Here is a 27,218-nt window from a genome sequence, read left to right as displayed (position 1 = left end):
GACAGGAGCAAAGAGTGAATTTGAAAGTCTTCAGAGAAGGCTTTCTAGGTGAGGTTATGTCTAATACAAGACACGAGTACCCAAAATGTCTTTAGGCATTATCTAGGTAAATAAGAGAGAGAAATATCTTTCAGGCTGAGCTGACATATTATGGGTACTTATCTGTATTACTCAGTTGGCATATATAGACTTGCATGACAGGACCTTCACTCATGAGTCTGTGATACATAGAGTGAGAAGGAAAAATCACTAATTAAACAAGTAGATCAAAAGGGGAAGCCATTGTTTCTCCACACGCCTTCCATATCTATGTCAATACCATCAGTAAGGTGATGTTTCCATTTGTCTGTGACCTTGACTGACACCACTTCCAAATGGCAGTTTTGACATCTTCACAGGACTCAAGTAGCTGTTTGAAAAAGAAGAAAATGTTCTGTGATTTGGGGGAACAAAAATAAGTCTGAATGGGCTAGATCAGGGCTGGAGAGTGGAAAGGTATTGTTTCCCAATGAAAGTCTTTTACGACAATCTTTGCTATCATCAAAGAACAAACCGGTTTGCTATCAGGATGGGGGAAAAAATCTTTTTTGCAATGTTTTTCGGCCTGTTTATTACAAATGCCATTTTAAATTTTCTTAAATCTTCTTCACAACAATCCTCCATGATCATCCTTTGTATTCTAACAAATACCCAAGCAGTTTCCATAATTTCCCGAGCTGTCCTCTCCACCTGACTGTAATTTGTCCAATAGACCCCGTCCCAAGCCACTGTTTGGATGCAATCTTCTAAAGCACCGCAATGAGACCTAAGACAAGGGTATTGCTGAGAGAACTTGTCTGCAAACTCCACTGGTTGCATAAACATGTTTAAACGAGTTTTGTTTAGAATAGACCATGCGTGTACAAACTGCAACCCCAGTAGCAATACTCTGTGACTCATCCTCATACAGATTCTTCCCAACTCCTACAGTCGATCGTGTTGAATCTCTAGTAACTAGGTACATGACGAATCTCTGCTCATTAGGGGAAAATATGCCAAGGAATCAAAGGGATGCCCTCAATAATTCTAGTAACAGCACACAACCTTTGCTTAATCAAATTATGGAGAGTTTGTGAACTTTATTTTCTTGCATCTGCTCTTGAAGATATCCTAAATGTATGAGAGTCTTCAAGTGCGTTCAAAAGTTGTTCTTAGCAATCTGCTGGGTTCTTGTCCTTCGGATTGGTGGCTGTTTTGTGTTTGGTGGCTGTTTTGTGCCCACAACTACTGCCAGTTCTCAGGCCCCACCCTACCTCTATGCCTCTGTGTTCCATAATACAGCCGAGAAATGGCAAGGATTTTTTAGCATTATCAGATACAGAATTTGAGGAGCTCAATGAAAAAGGAAATGTGGGCCACTTGTTTAAAAAATAGTGTGAATTTTAGAACAATGACCATAGCAGGTTAAAAGAAGTTTAGGAGCCTTCTATGTGTCAAGCTCTGTGTAATGTTGCATGTGCTTAAATCTGAGCTTTGCTTTTAGAACACTTTACTGCAAGGGCAGTGATCATGAAAGGGAAACACAACATGGAAAATTCTTTACCGTCACCACTCCCACTATTACATGTCACAGGTCTTAAAGCTCATGGGGCTGTGTTAGACCTTACATTCTGAGCAGTGGGGTTGCAGAAGGCTATACTTTACAGTGGGAGCCCTAAATCCATTTTTGAGTCTCCACAGGGATTTAACCCACATTGAGTTCTTTCTGAGCAGCAATTAACCGTAATTTGAAAGGTTTTGCCTTCAAGCAGAGTATGTTCAAAATTGAATGACAACCACTACCCTAGACAGACAGCCCCTGGAAGGGTAGCCTGTCCCATAAGAATTTGCCTGGGTGTGCCTTGCCTGAAATTTTGGGTACTAGGATAGCATAGTCAAGAATCATATGCTGACAGCCTTGATTGGGAGGCGCTGAGCCTACTTTGTCCGCCTTTCTAATCTGCAAATGTGTATGTATCACCCTCATGGTCCCTTTCCAAATACTCTAGCCCCACCAGCAAATGTGATGAACTTATCTGCTGCCAATCATGATTTTGAATCAGTGTCCTTTGTTCTCCATGCCCTATTGAAGTGGCTGTGTTTGTGTTCATTCTTAGATAGCATTTCTGGCCTCATGTTGATGGTCTCCCTCATCTTGATGTCTTTGTCTTGTCTTTGTCCCGTTTAAGGCTTAATGTGTATCTGTGGATAATATTTGAAATCCAGATCTCCTTTTCCATATGAATAGGGTTAAACCTATAAGCAGGGTTTCATAAACGCTTTCTGTTTAGCTGTCAGCTTGCTTCAGTGTGGCCAAAATACAGCTAATAGCTATTCCCTGCCCCAACCAACACATAATTAGAGCATGTTTACACAATAGGTTCCAGATTAATCTCTAACTCCTTCCATGCTCAGAGATGAAACGGTTTTTCTTACTTCCAAATGATATCCAATTCCCAAGTTCCTATTTCTTTGGCCAAACTCTGCACTATTTCAGGATGATTGCTGATGGGACAATCAACTCAAGTGTGGCATTGTGAGAATTATATTTGCACTGTTTTATATTCATACTTATCAAACCTGAAGGTCCCTCATTCAAAAACTCTGACAATGAGTTGATCTCAACTCATAGTGACCCTATAGGGAAGGGTAGAATTGCCCTGTGAGTTTCCAAGACTGTAACTCTTCACAGGAGTAAAAGCCTCATCTTTCCCTCACAGAGAAGCTGGTGGTTTCAAATTGCTGATCTTATGGTTAACAGTACAATGAGTAACCACTCCATCACCAGGGTCGTACACATGGTTTTTGCCCTCAAATACAGACATAAAGGTAGGAAGTTTGAAATTAATAAGTGGTGCCTGGGATCAAAGATCTAACAATTTTCTTCTGTAAAAAATTGAAAAAACAAACTAAACTTTACTGTAGAGTTCATTCTTACTCATAGTGACTCAGTCTACAGGATAGAGTGGAAATGCTCCATGGGAATTCTCCGGCAGTGTGGGAACTGGCTGTTATCCCCTTCTTTTACAAAGCAGCTGGAGTTTGTTGGGACAGTTGCCCTTTTGGTTAGCAGTATGTAATCAATTCCCTAAATCTGAGGTCAAGCACTGAGGCATAGCTAAACTGGATGTCTTGCGCTTGAATTGACTCCACTTTGCTATCTACTCTTGTTTTTTTTTCCTTTAACTGCTGATGAGTAAGCATTATACTGCTAACTGAAAGGTCAGTGGTTCAAACCCACCAGGCACTTGATGAGAGAAAGATCAGGTTTTCTGTTCCCTTAAAGATATACAGTTTTAGAAACTCTATATTGAGTCACAATAAATCAGTCAGCTAGACTGTGGTGAGTTTGGATTTATTTCAGTTATTTACTCACCGTTGAACTCTTGTAAAATTTTATCTACCTTTCTAAAATAGAGGTGAAGGCCATGGATGTAGTTAAGATTACAGTAATGTTCCAGAAAAACAGCTGTCTACTCCCTTCTTCCATAATTGGTTCTAAGAAGAAATACTTACTTCGGGCCCCCTAACAAACACATTTTTTTAAAGAAAGCACTTATAATGTCTGTCCTAAGACGCGTACATGCTAGAAAGCAATTCCATTTGATATGTTTATGGAAACTTCTGGGATCTTATGATAACTTAATGACTGATTCTGCAAAGCTCTGTAAAGATCATCTAATCAGAATAATTTTTAATTCCTCATATCTCTGTATTTAAAATCCTTTTTCTTTCCATCAAGAAGTCCTGATCATGTGTAATGGGTTAACTTTAGGCTACTAACCACAAGGTGGGATGTTCAAACTCAGCAGCCACTCTGATGAGGCTGTCTACTCCTGTAAAGATTTAGTCTCAGAAACCCTATGGAGCAGATCTACTCTGCCCTGTCGGATCACGATGGGTTGGAATACACATGACAGCAGTAAATTTGGTTTGTGATCTTACTCCAGCTCATGGCACATGGTGTTTTTCCTGTAAGCTGCTCATTTCAGAATGTTCTATTTCTCAAGAAACCTCACCCTTCCTGCCTTTACACAGTGCCCGCTCTTTTATTATACTATAGTAGACTTACTGCCAACTGTTTATGAAACTCAATTCTGGCAGCCTGTCTCAAGTAAGTGAATTCACTAGATGGGGCAGAAGGGAGAGCAAGGGTATTTATTGAAGACTTGAACTTAGTGAGTCAGAATGGAGCTTGTCTACCACAATTTGCCTCCTGGAGCAACGAGTCAAAGGGTGTTTTATTGGCAAGGCTTGGGGGAGGGGATCTTCTAGAACAATCTGGCTTGAGAAAGGCCTTCTGGTTCTTATAGTGTTCTCTTTGTTTGGAGGTGAATGTCCACTTTCCAGCTGCAGGTTTTGTTCGCTACTTCCCTCCTGAAAATGGAGGTTGGTTAATTTCTAACTGCTTCATGAGACAGCAGAGATTTGTCAATTTACTATGCATTCTAAAAGAATTATAAGATAGAAACAATGGAGATCATCCCAAATCACTCAATGGCTGTACCACTAAAGCGTCTTTCTCTAAAGATTACAACCCTGAACCCTATGGTGCAGGTCTATTTTGTTACTGGCAAGTCCAGGAAAATGGATCTACATGTTGGTTGTTTATTTGATTTTTTTTCGATCCTAAGGGTAGTCACATCTGAACATGATTTATTAGTTACCAGTGCATTCCTCAAATGTGAATGTATTGGTTTCAAACAACAAAGTACAGTGAGTAGAATACTACCAATCTAGTCCAGTTTGAAGCACATGAATGTACTGTGGTTCTCATTTGTAAGAGTGCTGCGGTAGGTAAAGATCATGAGAATTGCTCAGCCTCATCTAACATTATAAATTCCAGTTTTCCCAAGAAACCTACGCATAAGATATGAGGTATTGCCACAAGATATTGCACTATATGCCTCATAATTAACTCGTACTTTCCTTACTGATGAAGGAGCCCTGGGGATTATAAATTGGGCTGCTAACCACAAGGTCAGCAGTTAAAACCACTGGCCACTCTGTGGGAGACTGGTGAGTCTTTCAGCTTCCATAAAGATGCACAGCCTCAGAAACTCACAGGGGACGTTCTGTTCTGTCCTACAGGATTGCTATGATTCGGAATCAACCTGATGGTGGTTAGTGGTTTTTCTTTTGTTTGGTTATTCTTCTTTTTTAAGAAGAACCTTCCTGATAACCAGGGAAGCCTCCAATGCAACAAGTTCGCATGGGATATTCTAGATCTGGCCTGCCAAAAAGTGCACTGAAAGGACGGTCACAGCCTATAGTTTTCCCTAGAACAGAAACACTTTGGTCAAGGAACCAAAAATCAGCAGAAAGAGGTCTCCAGGCCAACTCGGAAGACCTTTGGAACTCAGAGGTCTGATAAGCCATATCCGGTCAATAATCATAACCCCACTCTAATGTACATTCATGAACATTGATCAAAATGTATAACATATTCACAATACACTCAGTTTACTTCCTGGTGTACTCAGAAAGCTGTTAACCTCACTCTCTTTGGGGGTGGGGGCTCGTCTTGGTGACTCTAGTCACCAATTGCTCCTTGCTTCATTGACCAAAGTAAAGCTTTCTTCTCTCACTTTCATTCCAGTCTCTTGTCTTTATTTCTCAGCTACACCGAGCGAGACCTGGATTGTTAGCATTTATGTCTGCACACCTTTCCTTCCGTTCTCTAGGCATCAGCTAAAACTATCCAGTGAGAAATTGCTACACCAAAACACTTGTACATCTTCAACTGAACAAACTAGAATTGGAGCATTTCCACAGCCCCCCAAAGTAACTCAACTCACCATCATTGAGTTGTTTTTGACTCATAGTGGCCTCATAGGATAGAGTATAACTCCGCATTTGAGATTCTTAGCATGTAAATCTTTACAGGAATAGACAGCCCCAGCTTTCTCTGCAGGAGCAACTGGCAGGTTTGAAGTGATGATCTTGTGGCTAACAACCCCCCAAAAACAAACCAACCTACTGCCATCAAGTTGATTCAAACTCATAGCAAGCCTTTATAGGATTTCTGAGGCTGTATACCTTTATGGGAATGATAATCCTCACTTTTCTCCAGTAGAGCAGTTGATAGATTCGAGAAGGTTGATCTGTTGTTAGCAGTCCAATGCTTATCTGACAGTGCCACCAGGAATCCCCCAACTCAACCATACCATAAAGCCAATCTCACTGCCATGTATTCGATTTTGATTCATAGCAACACTATAGGACAGTATAGACCTGGTCCTCTGCACTTCTGAAATTGTAATTTTTTTTTTCTTTCAGGAGACTAACATTTTTTTAGTCATTTTATTAGGGGCTCTTACAATTCTTATCACAATCCATACATACATCCATTGTGTCGAGCACATTTGTACATTTGTTGCCATCATCATTCTTAAAACTTTTGCCTTCTACTTGAGCCCTTAATATCGGCTCCTCATTTTTCCCCTTCCCTCCCCACTCCTCCATCCCTCATGAACACTTCATAATTCATAAGTTGTTATTTTGTCCTATGTTTTACTGTCCAATGTCTCCTCTTGCCCACTTCTCTGTTGTCCATCCCCCAGGGAGGAGGTTTTACGTGCATTCTTGTAATCGTTTTCCCCTTTCCACCCTACATTCTCTCCACCCTCCAGGCATCGCCACTCTCACCACTGGTCCTGAAGGGTTCATATATCCTGGATTCTGTGTGTTTCCAGTTGCTCTCTGTACCAATGTACATCGTCTGGTCTAGCCAGATTTTTAAAATAGAATTGGGATCATGATAGTGAGGGGGAGGGGGAGGAAGCATTTAAGAACTAGAGGAAAGCTATATGTTTCATCATTGCTACCCTGCACCCTGACTGGCGCATCTCCTCCCCAGAACCCTTCAGTAAGGGGGTGTTCAGTTGCCTACTGATAGGTTTTGGAGACTAAGTCTTTATAGAAGTAGAAAGGCTGATTTTTCTCCTGAGAGACTGGCTGGTGCTTTTGAACTGCTGACCTTGCAGTTAGCAGTTCAACGTGTAACCACTGCATCACCAATTCAACCTAGTCTGATTTCAGATAAAATGACTCCCACCCACTCCCAAAGCAATAAAAGCTGCAGATAGAGGCATGACTCTGTGATATAACCATTTACATTACTGAATAGAACACTTATAACGGAGTGCAAAACATCTATATTTTGATTACTTTATTGTTCTCTCCAAGAAAAAGAGATGCTTTTCATTTATGAAACAAGGGATCATTGAGGGGATTATACACCCCCCACAAAATGCCATCAGTTCCAAAGGTGATCTGAATACTTACCATTTGAGAGAAGGAAATTACTTACAGTTTTTGTGTGACAGATTTTTTTCCTCTTGTGACCATCAAGTTTTCTAAAACCTCAAAGCCAATTTTCAGTCAGAGTTATCCTGTTTGAAGAGAAAAAGAAACAGAAGTTACTCATAATTCTGCCAAAAGGAAAGACTTAGGGAGCAGGGTTCCCTAGCCTGTTGTTTTTATTTTTTTAAGTGCTCCTTTAGATTGCACAAGGAAGTCACAAATCCCACCAATCATAAATCTTGAACAAAGAATAGAGTAAAATGTGAAAGTTCTGATTGAAGTCTTCCTTCCCTTCATCCTTATTCATTTCATTTTACGTATATACACACATAAGCGTATATATACCTGCATATACTTGCATGCAATTGTAGGATAAAAAACAAACAAAAAACCAAACAAGCATTGCCAACGAGTTGATTTTGACTGGTAGTAACCTTATTGGGCAGAGTAGAATTGACACAGGATTTTCAAGGCTGTAATGTATAATGAGTCAGAATTGACTTGATAGTAGTGAGTTTGCTTGTTTGTTTTTAATATCTGGGGAAGCAATTGCCACACCTTTTCCCCAGGGAGTTGCGAGTAGATTTGAACCACTGACCTTTCAGGTTAGCAGCCAACTGCTCAACCACTGCACCATCAGGGCTACTTCAATTGTTAGGTAATATTAGTATATGTATGCTCAGAGGATCTAATGAGGGTGTTCTAAAATTAAAAATAAAAAAATAGTTCATGGAAAACTTCCATGATATTTTTTGGTCATCTGTACTGTTTGAGTTCACTTTTATTTTAATTTATGTGAAGGTTTATAGAGCAGATGATCAGCTTAACATCTGTGATAGGTAGGATTATTGTGTCAACCTGGCCAATAAACACATGTGGGTTAATAAGGTTGCAGTATAATGGAAGGGACTTTCTGTCTTCTGCTCTTTGGTTATCGGACCAGTGTGAGGCTACCTCATCTAATTCTCTGCCTCAACTTGGGAGTTACACTACCTGTGGGACACCCAACCCCTGGATTGTGTCGCTATAATTTAAGGTTCCTTCAAGACCTACTTCACCACACTGATGGTATATACATCATTTGAATTGGGGACTGTTGGACCCTGTCATCTGGCTGACTGTTGGTGACCCACCCTGCTGTTTGCTGCCTGTGGCTGGAGTACCTGTATTGTTTTACAAAAGACTGAACTGTCTGCTTCCTTGACTTGCACCCCGCAGCCCTCTTGAGTTGAAGGACTACTAGTGTATTAACCATCCCACAGACGTGAGTTGAAATGAGCCATTTGTACCGCTCTGTGAACCAATAAGCTGTTTATTACTTATAGCTGTTATCTATCTATCTATGTATCTAACTATGTATCTATCTATGTATCTATCAAATTATAAGTGTCCTTATTTGTTTCTCTGGAGAACCCTGTCTAACACAACATCCAATAATTCATATACATTTTGCTTCAACACATATACTATAATATCTTCAATGTATCATCACTTATCCTACTTTTTCTGTGTTTCATGTCTCCATTCTTCCTTTTCTAACACTCTATAGTATAGAGTCTATACTTTGTATTTGGATAAATGTTGCCCCTTTGGTATTAAAAATTGTTTACTCACCTTCCCTTCACCCTCCCAGTATCGCCACTCTCACCACGGGTCTTGAGGAGTTCATCTGTCCTGGATTCCCTGTGTTTCCAGTTCGCACCTGTAGCAGTGTGCATCCTACGATCCAGCCGGATTTGTAAGGTAGAATTGGGATCATGATAGTGGGGTGGGGGAGAGAAGCATTCAAGAACTAGAGGAAAATTGTATATTTCATCATTCCTACGCTGCACCCTGACTGCCTCATCTCCTTCCCATGGCCCTTCTGCAAGGGGTTGTCAATTGCCTACAGATGGTCCCTGGGTACCCACTCTGCACTCCCCCTCATTCATAATACTATTATTTTTTAGGGGGACCTGATTACAATGATCTACATATAACCTCCTCCCTGGGGGACTGACAGAGGAGAAGTGGGTGATGGGAGATTTTGGATGATGTAAGATATGACAAAATAATAATTTATAAATTATCAAGGGGTCATGAGGGAGGGGGAAGCAGGGAGGGAGGGGAAAATGAGGAGTTGATACCAAGGGCTCAATTAGAAAGCACATGTTTTGAGAATGATGAGGGACACAAATGTACAAAAGTGGTTGACACAGTGGATGCATGTGTGGATTGTGATAAGAGTTGTATGACCCCCCCAATAAAATGATTTAATTATTAATAATAATACAAAGGCTGTTAAATACATTAGTTGGATGTTTAATATTTTTAAAGACACTGCCAAACTACTTTTCTGAGTAGCTATACTATTTTACACAATAAAGGAGCAATCCAGTTCTTTGGGTAAAAAAATACATATAAAAGAGAGGAGATGGGTCAGTCAGGGTCCGAGGTAGTACCGATGAAGAACACAGCTTTCCCCCAGATCCTGGATGCTTCCTCCTCCCAACTACCATGATCCGAATTCTACCTTGCAGGACTGGATAGGGCAGAGGTTGTACACGGGTGCATATGGGGGCTGGAGGCACAGGGAATCCAGGGTGGATGATACCTTCAGGACCAAGGGTGTGAGGGGCGATGCTGGGAGAGTGGAGGGTGAGTGGGTTGGAAATGGGGAACTGATTACAAGGATCCACATGTGACCTCCTCCCTGGGAGATGGACGGCAGAGAAGGGGGGAAGGGAGACTCCGGATAGGGCAAGATATGACAAAAGAACAATGTATAAATTACCAAGGGCACATGAGGGAGGGGGGAGCGGGGAGGGAGGGAAAAAAAAGAGGACCTGATGCAAAGGGCTTAAGTGGAGAGCAAATGCTTTGAGAATGATTGGGGCAGGGAATGTGTGGATGTGCTTTATACAATTGATGTATGTATATGATAAGGGTTGTATGAGCCCCTAATAAAATGTAAAAAAAGAAAAGGGAAAAAAAAAAGAAAATGATTAGGGCAAAGAATGTACAGATGTGCTTTATACAATTGATGTATGTATATGTATGGATTGTGATAAGAGTTGTATGAGCCCCTAAAAAATGTTTAAAAAAAAAAGATTTACTTATCCAATATATCATTTTTTTGTCCTGCAATAACGAATGCAGGGGTGTGAGGGCACTTGGCTGAGCCATTCTTTTCACTTTATCACTGAGATCATGGTACAATTTGGCAGTTATATACTGATGGAATTAGTCTTTATTTTGTGATCTGATGTGGTCACCCTCCATTTTTTGCATAATGACTTCATCTTTGGGAACTAACCATGCCCATGACTGAGTGCATTTGTGTGTCATATGCTGTTCACATTAGTGACATTGTACAGTATTTGTCCTTTTGTGATAGACTCACTGCACTCAGTATGTTGTTTTCAAGGTTCGTACATGTTGTGGCATATTTCAGGTTTTAATTTTTATTGCATGACAGAATAGTATATATGTAAATGCATATACCACATTATATAGGAGCCCTGGTGACATAGCACATTATGCATTGGGCTGTAAACCACGTGGCCAGCAGTTCAAACCCACAAACTACTTAGTGGGAGAAATATGAGGCTTTCTGCTTCCATAAAGATTTATAGGCTTGGAAACCCATACAGGCTGTTCGACTGGGCCCTATAAGTCTGCTATCAGCCACAATTGACTTGATGGCAGAGAGCAGTCAGAATACCACATTATGTTTATCCATTCATGTGTTGGCTATTGTGAAGAGTGATGGAATGGACATCAGTGTATGCAATTCTTTTTGCAGCTTTAATTTCAAATGAGGACATTTATTTTTTAAATTGTCGCAGACAGTGCCAACAGTCCCTTCAAAACTGTAAGTCTAATTCATAGTATGATATACAAAATGTCTGTTGCTATGCATTTTTACCAACAAACATTGTCATTGAGTCAATACCAACTCATAGTGACCCTGCAGGACAAGGTAGAATTTTCCCGTGGGTTTCAAAAACTGTAACTCTTTATTTGAGTAAAAAGTCTTATCTTTTTCCCCAGGCACAGCTGATAGTTTCAAACAACAGGCCTTGAAGTTAACGGCCTAATGTGTAACCACAAGGCTTCCAGGGTGCAGCTGACCTACACTGGATAATACTAATCTTAAAAAAATGTTTTCCCAAATGAATTTCATATCCTTGCATGAATGTGAAAAATATGAAAGATGTTTTTCATATTTCATAGAGCATGACCTCTTCCTCTATTGTTCCTTTTTTCTGAACTCTAATATGGGAGTAAGGAAGCTATCTTCTTCACAGGACTGTTAAGAAAGAGAGGTAGGTGAGGGTTAGACAATGGACAATTTTACAATGCTCAGTAAGATTGTGGATTTATTCAGAGCATGAGAGGGAATGTTTCAAGCATAAACATGATTTGCTTTACACATACTTTTAAAAAATCACTCCGACTAAAAAGCTTGGTGTTGATAACATTCAAAGGAAGCCCACATATTGATTTGCTGGTCCCCCTCCCAAGTTGAAAAGTGAAAGCTCTCATGGGATTGTTGCAGAAATGGTAGGGAATAGAGTTGTGAGAATCAGCAAATTCAAATAAAGGATATCCAGTTAAAACTTTCAGATGAACAAATATTTTTAAAGTATAACTTGCCCTGAATATTATATGTACAAGATTCATGCTAAAATACTACTATATATTTTAAGTTAAAATGTGATGAGCACCCTGATTTTTTGTCTGTTTTTTTTTTGTTTTCCTTTAGCTGGCCACTTCTCTGGGAGGTGATTATTATGGAACTGGTTATGTTTTCTTTGTCTTCCCCACTTTAAATATAGATTCTATCATCACTTTTTTTCTTCTGAATTCCCATGACCATATATGTTGACCCTTTCTTCATAAACTACTTGGTGGCAGGGGTTATGTCTGATTAACTCATTGATGTGTTGAGCACAATGCTTGAATGTAGTAGTGACTCAGTAAATATTTGTTCAGTGAAAAATAGAGATCTCCAGAAATGAGAGGCAGGGATGACTAGAAGAGTCACTATTTCATTATTTTGGTTTCTTTCCTGTATTTCTGTGTCAGAGAAATCTGCAGTGAGCCTCCTGATAGATGATTCTAATTAGAGCATTTGGTGATTTATGGGACTTTGAATATTAGGAGGAACTGGTCCCCGTTGATTAAACTTCTAGCCAAAGGATGATAGAGATGAATCTGAGAGCTCCATTAGTGAGGCCTCTCAGGCTGTGGGGCTGGTCCCTTCTCTGTAGTAGTGTGGTTTACTCCCTGGCTGTTCCATCCTACCTCTTTTTCTTTCCAGAAGGAGCAACCTCAAAGATTATTTGACCAGTATTTATCAATTTTTTATTTCCCCAGAATGGACAAAGGAAATTTACTGGCCTTCTGGGTCTTTTGTTGGGTGCTAAATGGTGAATTCGTTATTTGGGGGTAAATCAGAATGCGAATTCTATAAATAGTAGCTAAACCATATTGGTAGAGGACAGAGTAAGGCCATTTTTTCCCCTGAGAAAAATGTAGATCATGTAAAATTTCTTCTCTCTGAACTTGGAGTCAAGGCAGAATGAAGCTGGGTTATAATTGGCTTTTCTGCCACCTCCTTATACCACAACACTTACTCTTCAGTATGTTATTACATAATATATATCTATATGTGTGTAGACTTTTATGAAACATAGATTTATTTATGGAAATATATATGCATGCATTTATACATAAGATGAAATTCACTGAAAATAAACACTGAAGGTTGTCTTTTAGAGAAACAAATGACATATGACACGTGAGAGATGCATGTAGAGGAAGGAGGAGAAGGAAGGTTTGAGAAAAGAAGGGTTAGGACCTATGAGCAATTGTGTATCTACCGGCACCTGGAATTCCATCTCCATTTCTTGAGTTTGTCCATCAATTTTGAGACTCACCCTTTAGAACTGAACGCCTCTCTTTGAGATGAACAGCTTGTAATTAATTTGAGACTACCAGTAGCTAAGTGTATCTTCAAAGCTGCAGTGCTTGATGTTTGAGCGGATGTCTTGACACACACATGCAGAAGGCATTCTATCTTTACTTTATGGAAATCACCATTACTGAGCTTGTTCTGGTCTTGGCATATATTTAGATTTCTACATTGGAGTCACCTTGGTTTTCCTGGTTAAAATTTGCTCTGTTTCCAGCTCTTGAGTAGTATTTCCAACATCAGAGAAAGAAAGCAAGTTCCTTATTTGAAACAGTCTTAACTAAACACTGTGAAGTCTACTCTGAGCTTGGGTCCGGAATGCTTAGAGCCAGGGATGCAGTGGATAGGTGTCACTCTATATGGTTTGTAGGGAAGCGATGAAACCCTTGATCGCTCACTTTCATTCCCCACCATTCAAGAAGGGCACTGACAACCCACCCCCAGATATAAATCTCATAAGATATTTCTTTGGGATAACCTGAGAGGACAGCAAATCAAAGAAGAAATGGAGTCGCTAGATGGTGCAAACGATCTAGCATTCGACTATTAATGGAAAAGTTACAGTGTGAACCACCAGAGATGACTCAGAAGATGAACTTGGTGTTTGATTTTTGAAAGGTCACAGCCTTGGAAAACCGTCGTAGCAATTTTTTTTTGCATACGACAACTAACAACAGAAACAAGGAAAGAAAAAGCAAATTTCACAGAAATACTGGGAGGAATTGATCATTCCACCAGACTAGGAGAGTTTTAGACATTTCTCAATAACTGACAGATCAATCAGATAAAGCTGAATGACTATATAGAAGATTTGAACAAAACAATAAGCAAGTTTGACCTAATGGATATGTAATTAGAATACGGTCATCACCTATTACAGAACAGAGATTCCTTTTAAGCACACAAAGGACAACACCAACATCAGATCGTACTGTTATTGTTGCTGAGTGCTGCCCAGTGGGCTCAGACTCTTAGCGACCCCATGTACAACAGAAAAAAGTACTGCCTGGTCCTGGACCCGTCTCCCAGTCCTTAGGCTTGAGCCCATTGTTTCAGCCACTCTTTCAAATTAATCTTGGCGAGGGTCTTCTCTTTTGACTGTCCTCCTACTTTACCAAGCATTTTGTCCTTTTCCAAGGACTGGTCACTTCCAATAACATATCTAAGACACGTGAGACAACGTTTCATCATTTTCCCTTCAAAAGAACATTCTAGTTGTACTTCTTCCAATACAGACTTGTTTGTTGTTCTGGCAGTTCATGGAACTTTTAGTATTCTTCAATAGTACCATAATTCAAGTACATTAATTCTTCTTCAGCCTTCCTTGTTTAATGTTCAAATTTCACATGCAAATGAGACAATGTCAGGTGCACTTTAGTCTTCAAAATGACATAAATGCTCTTCAACACTGTAAAAGAGGTCATGCGCAACAAAATTGGTCAATATGATACATCCTTTGCTTTCTTGGCTGCTACTTCCATGAGCATTGTATGTGGATTCAAGCATGAAGAAACCATGACAACTTTATTCCTTTCTTTATTTATCATGATATTTTTCGTTGGCTTAAGTTTGGAGATTTGGGGGTTTCTTTAGATTGAATTGTAATCTATATTTAAATTTACAGCCCTTGATATTCATCAGCAAGTGTTCAAGATTTCTTCGATTTCAGCAAGTAAGGTTGTGTCATCTGCATATCTCAGACTGTTAATGTACTGTGGTAGTTAAATGATTTCATGTCAACTTAAAGATGTATAAAGGTCCAAACTGTCAATCAGGTCACAGCTTGATGGTGACTCCTTGGGGGCATGGCCTTCTCATAAGAAGGGCCCTGGGAACCTCCTCCATGTCTCTCCCTCCCCTCACTTTCCTGTTGTTGGCCACTCTGAGAGCTGCCAGAGCTCTGCCATGTTCCCATCGACCCTGAATCCACTAGATGTTGCACCACTGGCCTGTGATCTTCTTGCGTTCTGCATCATTGCATGTGGCTATGTGAGTCTGAAGAGGGACTTATGGACTAGTATCAGACTTATGGACTTTAGCTTTCCTGGGTTGGGATGTTTTCTCACTATATAATTACTTCTTGATATAAAGTTCTTTCTCACAAACCTACAATTGTCTCTGGGTTTGTTTCTCTAGTCAATTCAGCCTAACACATGTGCCTCCTCCAATCCAGATGAATTGCTCAGACTACCGTTTGAATAAGTATGCTGAAAGAGCACATCCCTGACACACACCTTTCCTGATTTTACACCGCTCAGTACTCCCTTGCTCTGGTCTCAGGCCATCCACTTGTTTCATGGACAGGTTTTTCACGAGCACAATAATGATTCTGGAATTCCTATTCATTCTTCTCAATGCTAACATGGTTTCCTATGATCCACAGAGTCGAATGCCTTAGCATAATCAAAATTATCAATAATTGTTCTGGATTAAGAAGAAAAAGACAAGGACTGAAAACACAGAGAGACATTTTACGGAAATGGGACTTTTCCCTCCGATGTGCAGCGCCAGCGTGTTTAACATTCAAGATGGCTTGGTCCACTAGAGCCAATGGTGAGCTTCTCAGAACCCAAAGTAGAAAACTTGTCTGATTCCTCTCTCTCTCTCTCTCTTTCTTTTTCTCTCTTTCTCTTCTCCTTTCCTGCCTCATTGAATAACTGTGTGGTAGGCATTTAGAGGCACCATCAACTTTGATTGGAAGGACTAGGTGCTGTGTTTACATAACATTGTACATAAGATTGAGATGGCATCAATTGTCCTGATAAAGGAAAGGGGTCAACTGATGGCCTCTCTGATGGCATCCACTGACCCACTCTGAAAAGACTGTTGATTACTTTCTGTTATCTTGATTCCGGAAAATTACTTGGGTTGGGTGCCTTTGCTCCCAGGTTTTTGACTGTTGCTTCCTTTTCATGATAAACCTTCCAAATAGATTCCTTTTTTTTTACTTGTTTTATTTTGGTTTCCGCCCATTCAGTAGACACAACATATGCATTCTGCTTTCGTTTCTTTTCTATAAAGTCAGTGTGGTGCAGTATTATCTGCTTCTGCTTTTGTGATCCCAGAGACATGAAAATGGTCCGTAAAAACACGAAAATGTTCTTTCGGCCTTTAGTGAACAGTGTGAAGGGTGAAATTGAAGTGTGCTAGTTTGATGGTATTCTTCCTGTCATTGAAACCTCCTACACCACTGCCCGCATCCCTCTGGGCAGTGCTACTGATTTGGGACAGTCTTCTAGTTCATTTAGAATAATTTTGCAGGTGCTGTTAGGAAAAACCAGCTGGCTTGAATGAAATTGCCCCCTTGATGCCAGCTAGCTATGATATTATCAGCTTTTTGAGGGTTTTCAGAACAACAGATGAGATAATAGTAGGCTTTTAAAATCCTAGTTTAGATCCAATTTGCTGCATTTGATGCCAGCGATTTTGCAGAAGCTGTTATGTTTTGGTTCTATCCCTCATGAGTTCTTCTATCTTCTTCTCTTCTTGCGTTTTTCTAACCAAATCTCTCTTTAAATGTACCCTACACCTACACACACACACACACACACACACACACACACACACACACACACACACACACACACACACAAAAGCTGAACCATAGTCATATAGGTAAAGAACTGAGTTCAAGTCATTCTTGGTGAAATAGAAAAATTTAATGTCTAGTCTGTTGTTTGAATATTGTAGGAATCCATGATAGTAGTCAATGTTAAAAGATATTCAGGGCACTATTATTAATTAGTCACATAAGTATTACCATCATTCAAAACTCTATTGTTGCCAACCTAGCTCACATATTTAAGTGAACGTTCCCAATGTCTTACACTTCTAGCATCTTTACAGAAAATAGACCCATACAGGCCCACACATCCTCGTTGAGAGACACTCCTCTTCACTTTTGCTTTATGAAATGTCTCCAGGTATTTATTCCTTTGGGTTACAACCGTAGTCCAAGTGAAGCTAAGCTATCTCAGGACATTTTTTTGAGTACGGAAAAATACATGTGGAAGAAATTCACGACTAGTCAAGAAATTAGAGATAAGCTACATTTATAATGAAGCCAGTATCCATCATTAACCCTTTCTTGACCTGTGAGGTATATATCTCCCACAAACTTTTTCACCTTTTCAGATTTCTTGAAAACCTGCTGCCGCAATGTGGGAACCAGTATAATTTAATAAATCTGAATAATTGAACCTTCTCTTCTTAATAATTATAGCACAAATGTCCCCTTGGTCCAAATGCATGTCATATATCAAAATTCATATTATTTCAAAAATGTCTTTTCCTGTATTTCAGCATGCCTTCCATTAGTATAAACTCATGGTGTCAATAGAAAATTCAAAGTAGAAAACAATTGTACAAGGATAAGGTTAAAATCCTTCATATGAAGTAATTTAGGTTGCTGACAAGCATGGGTGGGAATTAGTTTTGGGAACAGTCAGGCATTTGGGTGGGCAATGGGAGAGGCAGGACTTCATTTTTCATATCACACCCACAAATAAACTAACACTGTCTTTATTAATTGCATATCCGTGGCTTCTAAATAAGATTTTAAGAGTCCTGGTGGTAAAGGGGTTAAGCACTTTGCAGTTAACCAAATGCTCGATGCTTGGAATCCACTCCACAGAAGAGGGGATATGTTTCTCTGAAGAGTTACACTCTCAGAAACCCCACGTAACCATTGTACCCAGTCCTGTAGGGTTCCTATGAGTCAGAATCAACTCAATGGCAACGGATTTGCGTGATTTTTCATACACTGGTAAGCCAAAATTCCAAAGACTGAAAAAAGTTTGATGATCATTATACCACCTGGAAAGTCGTATAGTTTTAACACTGGAAAGAGTCTAAGATATTCTCTCTTTCTATCATACCATTTCACATACAAAGATATGGACACAAAGGATTGTCATATTGTTAGAGGTTGGTAACCCCTTCTCCAGGGGGACCTTGGCACCACCAGCTTCTAGAAAGGAGCGGTGGCATGGGATCAACTCAGAGAGCCAAAGAACAGGTAGTACGATGCAGCACAGCAGGCTTATTGGGCAGTAAAAGTCAGGATACACTGGGGACACGCCCCCAGCAGGTCTATACTAGGGTGAGAAGCAGCCTAGAGCTGGCAGGCTCTTTGTATATGTCTGGCAGGGGACTTTGAGGTTGGGGTGGGTTTTGTTTTGTTTTTGTTTTTCAAAAAAAGCAGTTGTCCCTGATTGCCTGGGACCTAACTATGTCCTGGATGGTCCAACTCATGGCCTCTGGCCTTCTCATTTCTGATATATAGTGACTCAGACCGATCAGAGAGCTTTCCCAGTTCTTGTCAATATATTTACATGAAGATTATATGAATTAAATATCTTTATACAAATTCTGCAACCCTTTTGAGTGTTAGTTTTCCATGAGTACTATGCATGTTATATATACGTGCATGTTATTTCCATGGGCATAAACTTGCATAAACATATACGCTATGTGATTTCCTCAAGGTCATAACTTGTCCGTGGCAATGCCCCCTTGATCCTGAATCAACATATGCTGTCCCAGACTCCCAGCACAACCCTTCCTGTCTTTTTCTTAGCACATTGGATGAACTCTTCCAGAATGTGCATGGCCAAACTATGGCCCGTGGCCCAAATCCAGCCTATAGTTTGTTTCTCTGAATAAAGTTTTGTGGGGACACAGCCGCACTCGTCATTTACTATAATTTATGGCTTTTCTTCTGGTTACAATGGCAGAATTGATTAGTTTCTGACAGAGGCCATATGGTCTGAAAAATCTAAAAATATTTACTATCTGGCCCTTCACAGAAAAACATTGTCAATACCTGACCTGGATCCTAATGTCTATTCTAGTTTAACTGGGTGGAGGCAAGCTAGCCCTTTCCTAGTCACTAACAGCCCATTGAATAGAATCCGAAGGAGCATAAGACAAGGTTGATGACTCGTTCCAGTGGCTTCACGCCAGCAGAGTGAATATTTGAAATGGTCCTTTTCCAATTAGCCCTTTCCTTGCCTGTCAGCTTCCAAGTCACTCCAAGCTGCTAAAGTCTCCCCACCCCACCATTTGCCAGGCCATCTGCATGCAATTGGTCTCCTTAGTAATTCTTCTAGCATGATTTCTGTCCACCTCAATCTAGCTACTGATTTTTTAAAGGGCACACACCCACATTTTATCAGAAAGCATTTTGTAAAACACAGTTATTCAAATTATAGTGATATTTTCCTTTTAATGGAGAATTGAAAGTGTTTCTCCACTGGAAGCCAACCTCCTGATAGATTAACTGCCTCGTTTGCCTTGAGGCCTGTGGAATAGTTTGCACTAAATGCAATGCTAGGCCTTGTGGGACCAATCAGAGTATCTCCAAGCTTCTGAAAGCTCTAAAGAATATTCCTATCCCATTTGCCATTTCTGGCTCCTGACTAGGAAGAGCTTTGGAAAAGGAGAGGATAAACGTTTAAAAGGCTACCTGTGAGCGATGACTTTGTTTCCTTCAGGAGCCTGGGTGGTGCACTGGTTATGGGCCTGACTGCTAAACAGGTCAGGGATTGGAGCCCCTGGCCACTCCTCTGGTAAAACTTATGTGGCAATCTGCTGACCCCAAAAGGAAAGTCTTGGGACCTGTGGGCAGTTATACCCTGTCCTACGTGGTTGCTATGAATGGCAGTTGACAAGAAGACAATGAATTTGGTTTGATATAGCATTCAGAGCCTATGATTTTTTTTCTCTATAATACATATATGTGATGTCTTAACAGTAGTTTCAGTGCTGGTTATGATGGTGGTGTTTATTGCAGTTGAGTAGATTTGGATTCATAGTCAGCGTAATATGGCAGAGTAGATCTGCTCCAGAGGGTTTCTTAGGTTGGACTCTTCATAGGACCACATGGCTAAGTGTTTTCTCCCGGGAAGCCCCTCCTGAGTTTAAACCACTGCCCGTTCTGTTTGTGGCTAAGGGGCTAACCCATGTGCCACCAAGCTTCCTTATTTCAGTACTGGCGTACCTCATTTTATGACATTTTGCTTTATTGCACCCCACAGAGTCTGTATTTTTTACAAACTGAGCGAGTCTCTAGATGTCATTTTTCTAACAGCACATGCTTTCAGTGACTCTGTGTCGAACTCTGGTCATTCACACTTCAAACATCTGCATAATGTGCAGGCACACTTTAGTGCAAACCTAACTTTTATTTATTTATATATTTTATTGGGGGCTCCTACAGCTCTGATAATAATCCATGCATTAAGTATATTGATCACATTTGTGCATGTGTTGCCAGCATTATTTCCAAAGCATTTTCTTTCTTCTAGAGCCCTTAGTATCTGCTCCCCATTTTACCCTCCCTCCCCCACCCTCCTACCTTTGTGAACCCTTGATAAATTATACATTACTGTTATTTTCATATCTTACCCGTCCGCTGTCTCCCTTCACCCATATTTCTGTTGTCTGTCCCTGGGCGGTGTTATACATTTATCATTGTGATCGGTTACCCCTTTCTTCCCCTTCTCCCCCCACCTTCCCCCGATTCTCAAGGTATTGTTACTCCCATTATTGTCTCTGAGAGGTATATCTGTTCTGGATTCCATGTGTTGAGAGCTCTTATCTGCACCAGTGTACGTGTTCAGGTCTAGCCCGGGTTTGTAGGGTAGAACTGGAGTCATGATGGTGGGTAACTTGGCTGACTCTTACCTCCCTTGTGACCCTTCTGTGAGGGAATGTCCAATTGTCTACATAAGGGCTTTGGAACTCCACTCAGACCCTCCCATTTGCATTGATATGATTGTTTGTTTTGGATCTCCTGATGCCTGGTACCGGATCCCATTGACGCCTCGTGATCACACAGGCTGATGTGCTTCTTCCATATGGGCTTTGTTGCTTCCCTGCTAGATGGCCGCTTGTTTAACTTTAAGCATTTAAACATAAATTTTTAATATACTGGAGAAGCAACAAAGTTATGTGACTCACTTTATTGAGATATTTGCTTTCTTGTGGTGGTTGGAACCAAACCTGCCATATTTCCAAGGTACACCTGTGTTGGTAGCTAGTGTCAATTGAGTGCTTACTCTCTGTCAACATCTTTTCTATACATTTGCTACAAAGTATAAGTACTGTTCTTGCTTTACATTTTGAAGGTGAGGAAATTGAGTTTCAGATTAAGTGACTTGCTGAAGGTCGCATAGCCCATTAGAGTCAGAAACCCGATGTTTGAGTCCAATGTCTTTCCTCTAACTAACTTTATTAACCTGCATTTTGAGTGGGTAACTGTACAGACTTTGTAATACGAAGATGAAATATCAGAAAATCATGTCAGCATCTATATGACAAGCTCCTGGATGAATATATGTGTCTTAACTCCATCCTAAAATTTTGTATTGGCTGCTCTTTTACAATAAAACATTCAGGCTGCAGTCAGAGATTGACAGGGCTTTATAATTGCTACATTAAATCAATTTAACCAAAATTTGTTGAACATGTAATATGTGCCAGGAACTTTGCTGGGTTCTAATTCTCTGTATTAGTTGTTGTCAAATTTGCTCTAAACCTACGTGTCATCAAAGCATAACCACTATCATCAAGTCTATCCCGATATATAAGTTCATGCAAAAAATTCTATTAAAAAGATAATGGAAAATTTTTCATGAGTTTATGAAGCACACTCCTACAATAAAATGAAATACATGGTCCTGTGTTTTCATGATTGTTGCTTGAGCCCATTGTTGCAGCCACTGTGGCAATCCACCTCAATGAGGGCCCTCCCTCATCTTTACTGACTTTTTTTCCCAGAGGAGCAGATGATTTTCTAATCTGAGAACTTATCCATAGTTTGAAACCACATGGGGAAGCTTAGGGGTCACAGGAATCAGCGAGTGAGGTATCTCTAGATCTGTAACATATGCCCACAACGATACCTGTCCATGCACGAGGGCTAAGTGCACACCCACCCTCCACTCAGGCTGCTTCTCTAGAAGACTCCAGGAGCAGTTAATCACTGTTGTCTGGCTTCCTTTGCCTTTCTCACTGCATCCTCAATCCTCGTGTAGCACAGGATGCATAAAAGTAACGAGAAAGTGTTCAACAGGGGCAAGAAGACAAAATCAGAGTTAAGGGCAAGCGTTTAACAATCATGTTCAAACACCCACCACTGGATGAAGAGTTCAAGGCCAAAAGAGCCAAATTTTCCACATTCTTGGGAAATCTCACTTAGCTTGTGTTCCTGGTGAATAGTTCCACATTTTACATTGTTGCCACAATCGATGTGGGGTATATTTTTAGGTGTTGATTTCTTGCTAAGAGATTTTTGTTAGAAAGCATTTAGAAACACATGTGAGTGCGCGCACGCACACACTCACTCTTGCACACACACAGACTGCCAGAGCAAGGAGCCAGATGTCAGTTACTGAGGGGGGCATGTTCTCATGCAGGTACTGTAAGGCCAAGTGTGTCCACTTCACTTCTTGTTCTTTAACAGATTCTGTGGTGCCACCCTGATCGTGCTCAGGTTTAGGAAGCTCATTCTTTGGCTTTGGTGCTATGGAAGGCTTCTCCTGCAAAGTGGCTGGTGGTTTGGAACTATGGACCTTGTGGATTGCAGCCCAATGCCAGCAGTTCTCATCCTGTGAGTCGAGAACATTTGGGCAGAGCTATTGCAACATCTTCATAGGGCAACTTGTCTTCACGCCAAGCGTCGTCAGTCAAGTCCAAGGTCCTTCCATCTCTGTGCACCTCACTGTCCATGCTATCAGATCAGCACTGGGCCTCTGCTCCCGCCAAACCACACCCTCTGCGGTAGGAGCCCGCCCGCTCTGCCTCTTTACTGACTTTCTAGTTTACCAACCACGATGCCCCTTTCTAGTGATTTATCTTTCCTAATGATGTGTCCCAAGGAAGCGGGCCAAAGTCTTGCCATCCTCCCTTCAATGGAGCCTTCTGATTGTGTTCTAATAAGGTCAAGTGACCCCCAGACGTGTTAATTAATGACTCAACTTTGATTTCAGATGTCTTTATTATTAAGAAAACCCTACAAGTTTATTTTCTTGTTTTATATAATCTCTGAATCTTGAACTCTGCCTGACAATGTGCAACAGAACTCCAGCTGTCTTTCAAATGGATTACCTTGATATGCTTCTGTAATTTTAAGAAAAGTTAATTTCTATGAATTATACATATATTATTCTGAATAACTGTTGTGATTAATTAAAAATAACTGATGGATTTGCTGGGATTTAATGGAAACCTATAACATTTGGGCTTACTCTTTGAGGTCATATGTGCACATTTATTTCATTTATGGATTATTATCTCTTATAGTGAAAGGGTTATATTTCCTATAGTACTGGGCAAGAAGTAGATATGCAGAACTAATGTGCTAAATCAAATCAATGCCAAAGGAGACTAGAGCACAGCATGATATTCCATGTTAAAAGGTGTCTTGTTCAAAATAAGTGGAGCTTAGTATGGAATTGACAGGCACAGAACTGATAATTTTATAAATTACCTACGTGTCATGCATTGCCCTTGGTGGGTTATGCATTGAGTTGCTAAGCACAAAGTTAACAGTTTGAACCCCCAATCTCTATGCAGTGGAAAGATGAGGATTTCTACTACCAAGAAGAGCTACAGTCTCAGCAACCCATAGGAGCAATTGTATCCTGTCCTATAAGGGTCACTGTGAGTCAGAAGTAACATATGTGGTGATAGTGAGTTCAATTTATTGTTAATTGGCAATTAATACATATATCATCCCATAGTTCACTCATGTCAAACAAAATTGTACAATTGCTACCACAATCAGTTTCAGAACTTTATTTTTCTTCTTGGACTCCTTGACATTGTCTCCCTTTTACCCCGCCCCCCACTAACACTCTACCCCCCCAAAAAAAACAGCCCTTATTACAGTACTTGCTGTCCCTACAAGTTCATCAATCCTGGGTTTCATATACTGAAACAGACAAAAACATATAACACAAGTTCATGAGGGTGATCTCCAGTGACAAAATGCCTCTGAGATACACCTTGAAATAACAAACACACAAAAAACACAAAATTACAAAAAAAGTTGTAAACCACATCTAGTCTAGAAGGTGTCTGAGGGGGATCAACTAACAAAGTTTTACCTTTTCAAGTCAGAGCTATGCCTTTGTTCTTCTGTACTCATCTCTCCAATGCACTCTGTTTACTAAGCACTTTCCTTCATCCCTCAATTGTGGATGGAGGGAGCTCACTGGCGGTTTATTTCCTACATAGTTCCCACACATGAATCTTGGGCTCCCACGGGCATCCAGAGTCATCTTCGAACCGTGTGCTCATAATTTAGTACCATGGACTTCTGAAAGGACAAAAGGATCTGTATTAAAAGAAATAAGGCCAGAGTGCTCCTTAGAAGCAAGGATGGCAAGACTTCCTCATGTAAAGACTCACTGCTGTTGCGATGATGCTGACTCACAGAAACCCCTGTGGGTTTCTGAGAATGTAACTGTTTACAGGAGTAGAAAGCCCAGTCTTTCTCCTGCGGAGCTGCTGGTGGTTTGACAGTACACACCATGCAGATCTCAGTGCAATGCGTAACCGTTACATCGCCAGGGTTCCTTTGTCTTACATACTTTGGACATATTGTCAAGAAAGCCCAGTACCTGGAGGACATCTTGCTATGTAATGTGGGAGGGCGGCACAAGGAGACAGGCTCAGGCAGAGGAACAATTGTAAGGACTGGGCAGCATCGAGCAGTGCTTCCTTCTGTTGCTCGTTGGGTCGCTAGGGGTCATTGCTGATTCCAGGGCACCTAACAACAAGTCCTGCTCTGGGTTGAGGAAAACCAGCATCTCCTGCCGTGGCCTCTTGAGCCTCATAGCTACATGTCGTCACAGTTCTCAGTGTTGTGAAACCTTTCTCTGGTTTTAACCCCTCTTTGTAAACGTTGTCCTCCTTCCGTCTTGATGCCCGGGCTCCTCTTATCTTTTGTCCTGCGGGCTCCTGGCAACCCTTCAATCCAATCACTCTGGTTAAGGGACTTCTCTGCAGTGTAATCTCGAGCCACACTCGGGATCCTGAAAGTTAACATTTACCCCGAGGCACACTCGGGATTACCGCCAGGGAGGTTAAAGGCTTGCAGGTGAACAAGCAGCCATCGAGCTGCGAAACAATAAAGTCCACATGGAAGAAGCACACCAGTCTGTGTGATCACGAGGTACCAAAGGTATCAGGTATCAGGCATCAAAGACCCAGAGCAAAAAAATCATAATATGAATGGGGTGGGGGTAGAGGGGGGATTGCAGAGTGGGGGCCCAAAGCCCATCTGTAAGTAAGTGGACATCCCCTTCCAGAAGGGTCGTAGTGAGAAGATGGGCCAGTCAGGATGCAGTTAGCACCAATGAAACATACAGCTTCCCTCTGGTTCTTTAACATGCAACGTGACTTGCTTGTTTCTCTAAATAGTTCCCTGTAAATCCCAGAATTGTGGGAAGGTCACAGATTGAACAGAAGGCTAGTCAAGAGGATCTAGACAATGGGGAGAACACTTTTTTCCCCTTCAGCAGGTAAACTCAGATTTGAAAATCTGGATTTATCCAATAAATAAATCAAGAGGTAATTTTTCCCTTTACAGAAGGATTCACCATGGGGCTCCTTTAAAGAGCTAGCTCCCTTTGTACAAGTTAAAATAGTATTCTACTGAAAAAAAATTCAACTCCAAGTTCACATTTCAAAAAGAATAGGCAATTATTACACCTGTAAAATTTATACATCTTTCTTACCTTGAATCTAACTTTAAAAAACAGACCTCGGTTCCTATGGATGGGACTCTGCTTAGCTCGATTTCTCCCCAGAAGCCACCCACCACAGAATCACCTATGTCCTTTCCGAATGGCCACCCTCTAGGGCAGTGCTTCTCCACCTTCCCAATTTCATCACCCTTTCACACACTTCCTCATGTGTCGTCACCCCCCAAGCAGAACATTATTGTCATTGCTACTTCATCATTGTCATTTTGCTACTGTGATGAATGGGGCGACTCTTGTGAAAGGGTCATTTGGCCCCCAAAGGGGTTGCAACCCACAGGCTGAGAAGCGCAGTTCTAGGGTAAAGACTTGAGAACCTGTTTTTGCAAACTCTTCTGGGTGATTCTGATGTACAGGGAAGTTTTTGAGAACGATTGGATTAGATTCAAGTCTTTCCTTACCTGTAAGATCATGTACCATGGTTTGCAACTTTAGCTGTTTCATCGCTGAGGAAATAGAAAGGTCATAGTAGGAGCAAGGGATGGTGATGATGGATATTAGTCTCCGTGTGTGTGCAAGAAGAAAGAAAGCTTTAAAGCCATAAAGGAAAAGCTAGTGAATACTGTAATTTCTACATTTATGATTTCTTTTGTATCCGGCCATAAGTGACTGATGAACAGATACTATCCAGTGGTCATTGCTGTTGCACATTTCATTCTTTTAGGTAGTCCTCAAAAAGTTTCATGCTTAGGGAGGAAATCCATCCAGCATAGATTCTTACTTTTCTATGCATCTGCTCTGATACTTTTACTACCTCTCTCTTTTTCACTTGCTTATGTCTATAGAAAATCACCCCTTGATTGCTAAGCTTTGTAGTAATCATGTCAAGCTTGTTGAGTTGCGGGCAAAGTAGTATGCAGACCCAGACCATGAAGTCACTGGAAGGCTCAGTGGTGTGTGAATGCACTTTGACTCAGAACGGAAGAATGGTAGTGAATAACATAATGTGAACATACCTTTCAAAACCACTGCCCACATCAATAATGATAACATTAGAAGGCATCGAAGAGTTCCCTGTGTTCATTATAATCGCTTTCCTTCCCAAAGGTAAACCATAATTCTGATTTTAAATACCATAGCCTCTATTGGTCTATTTTTAATTTTGTAAGAATGGATTCATTGTTTCAACACCATTATATGCAAATTATGTTATTCAACATTGTGTT

General features: G+C 40.7%; 1 protein-coding gene across 1 annotated transcript in view; it reads right to left on the bottom strand.

Annotated features, from left to right (window-relative positions):
* LOC142433750 (anaphase-promoting complex subunit 13-like) overlaps positions 1–23,014 on the bottom strand; it is a 44,923-nt gene extending 21,909 nt beyond the window's left edge. The window contains exons 1-2 of the mRNA XM_075538459.1: positions 22,922–23,014; positions 22,678–22,800 (exon numbers count right to left, since the gene is read on the bottom strand). Of these exons, the coding sequence (XP_075394574.1) occupies positions 22,678–22,800; positions 22,922–23,014 (216 nt within the window). The remainder of the gene's footprint in view (positions 1–22,677; positions 22,801–22,921) is intronic.
* Positions 23,015–27,218: the final 4,204 nt, after the last annotated feature.

Source organism: Tenrec ecaudatus, chromosome X (assembly GCF_050624435.1).
Source record: "Tenrec ecaudatus isolate mTenEca1 chromosome X, mTenEca1.hap1, whole genome shotgun sequence".
NCBI classification, from domain to species: domain Eukaryota; kingdom Metazoa; phylum Chordata; class Mammalia; order Afrosoricida; family Tenrecidae; genus Tenrec; species Tenrec ecaudatus.
The sequence above is the reverse complement of the archived record's forward strand: the minus strand, read 5'-3'. Positions and strand labels throughout refer to the sequence as shown.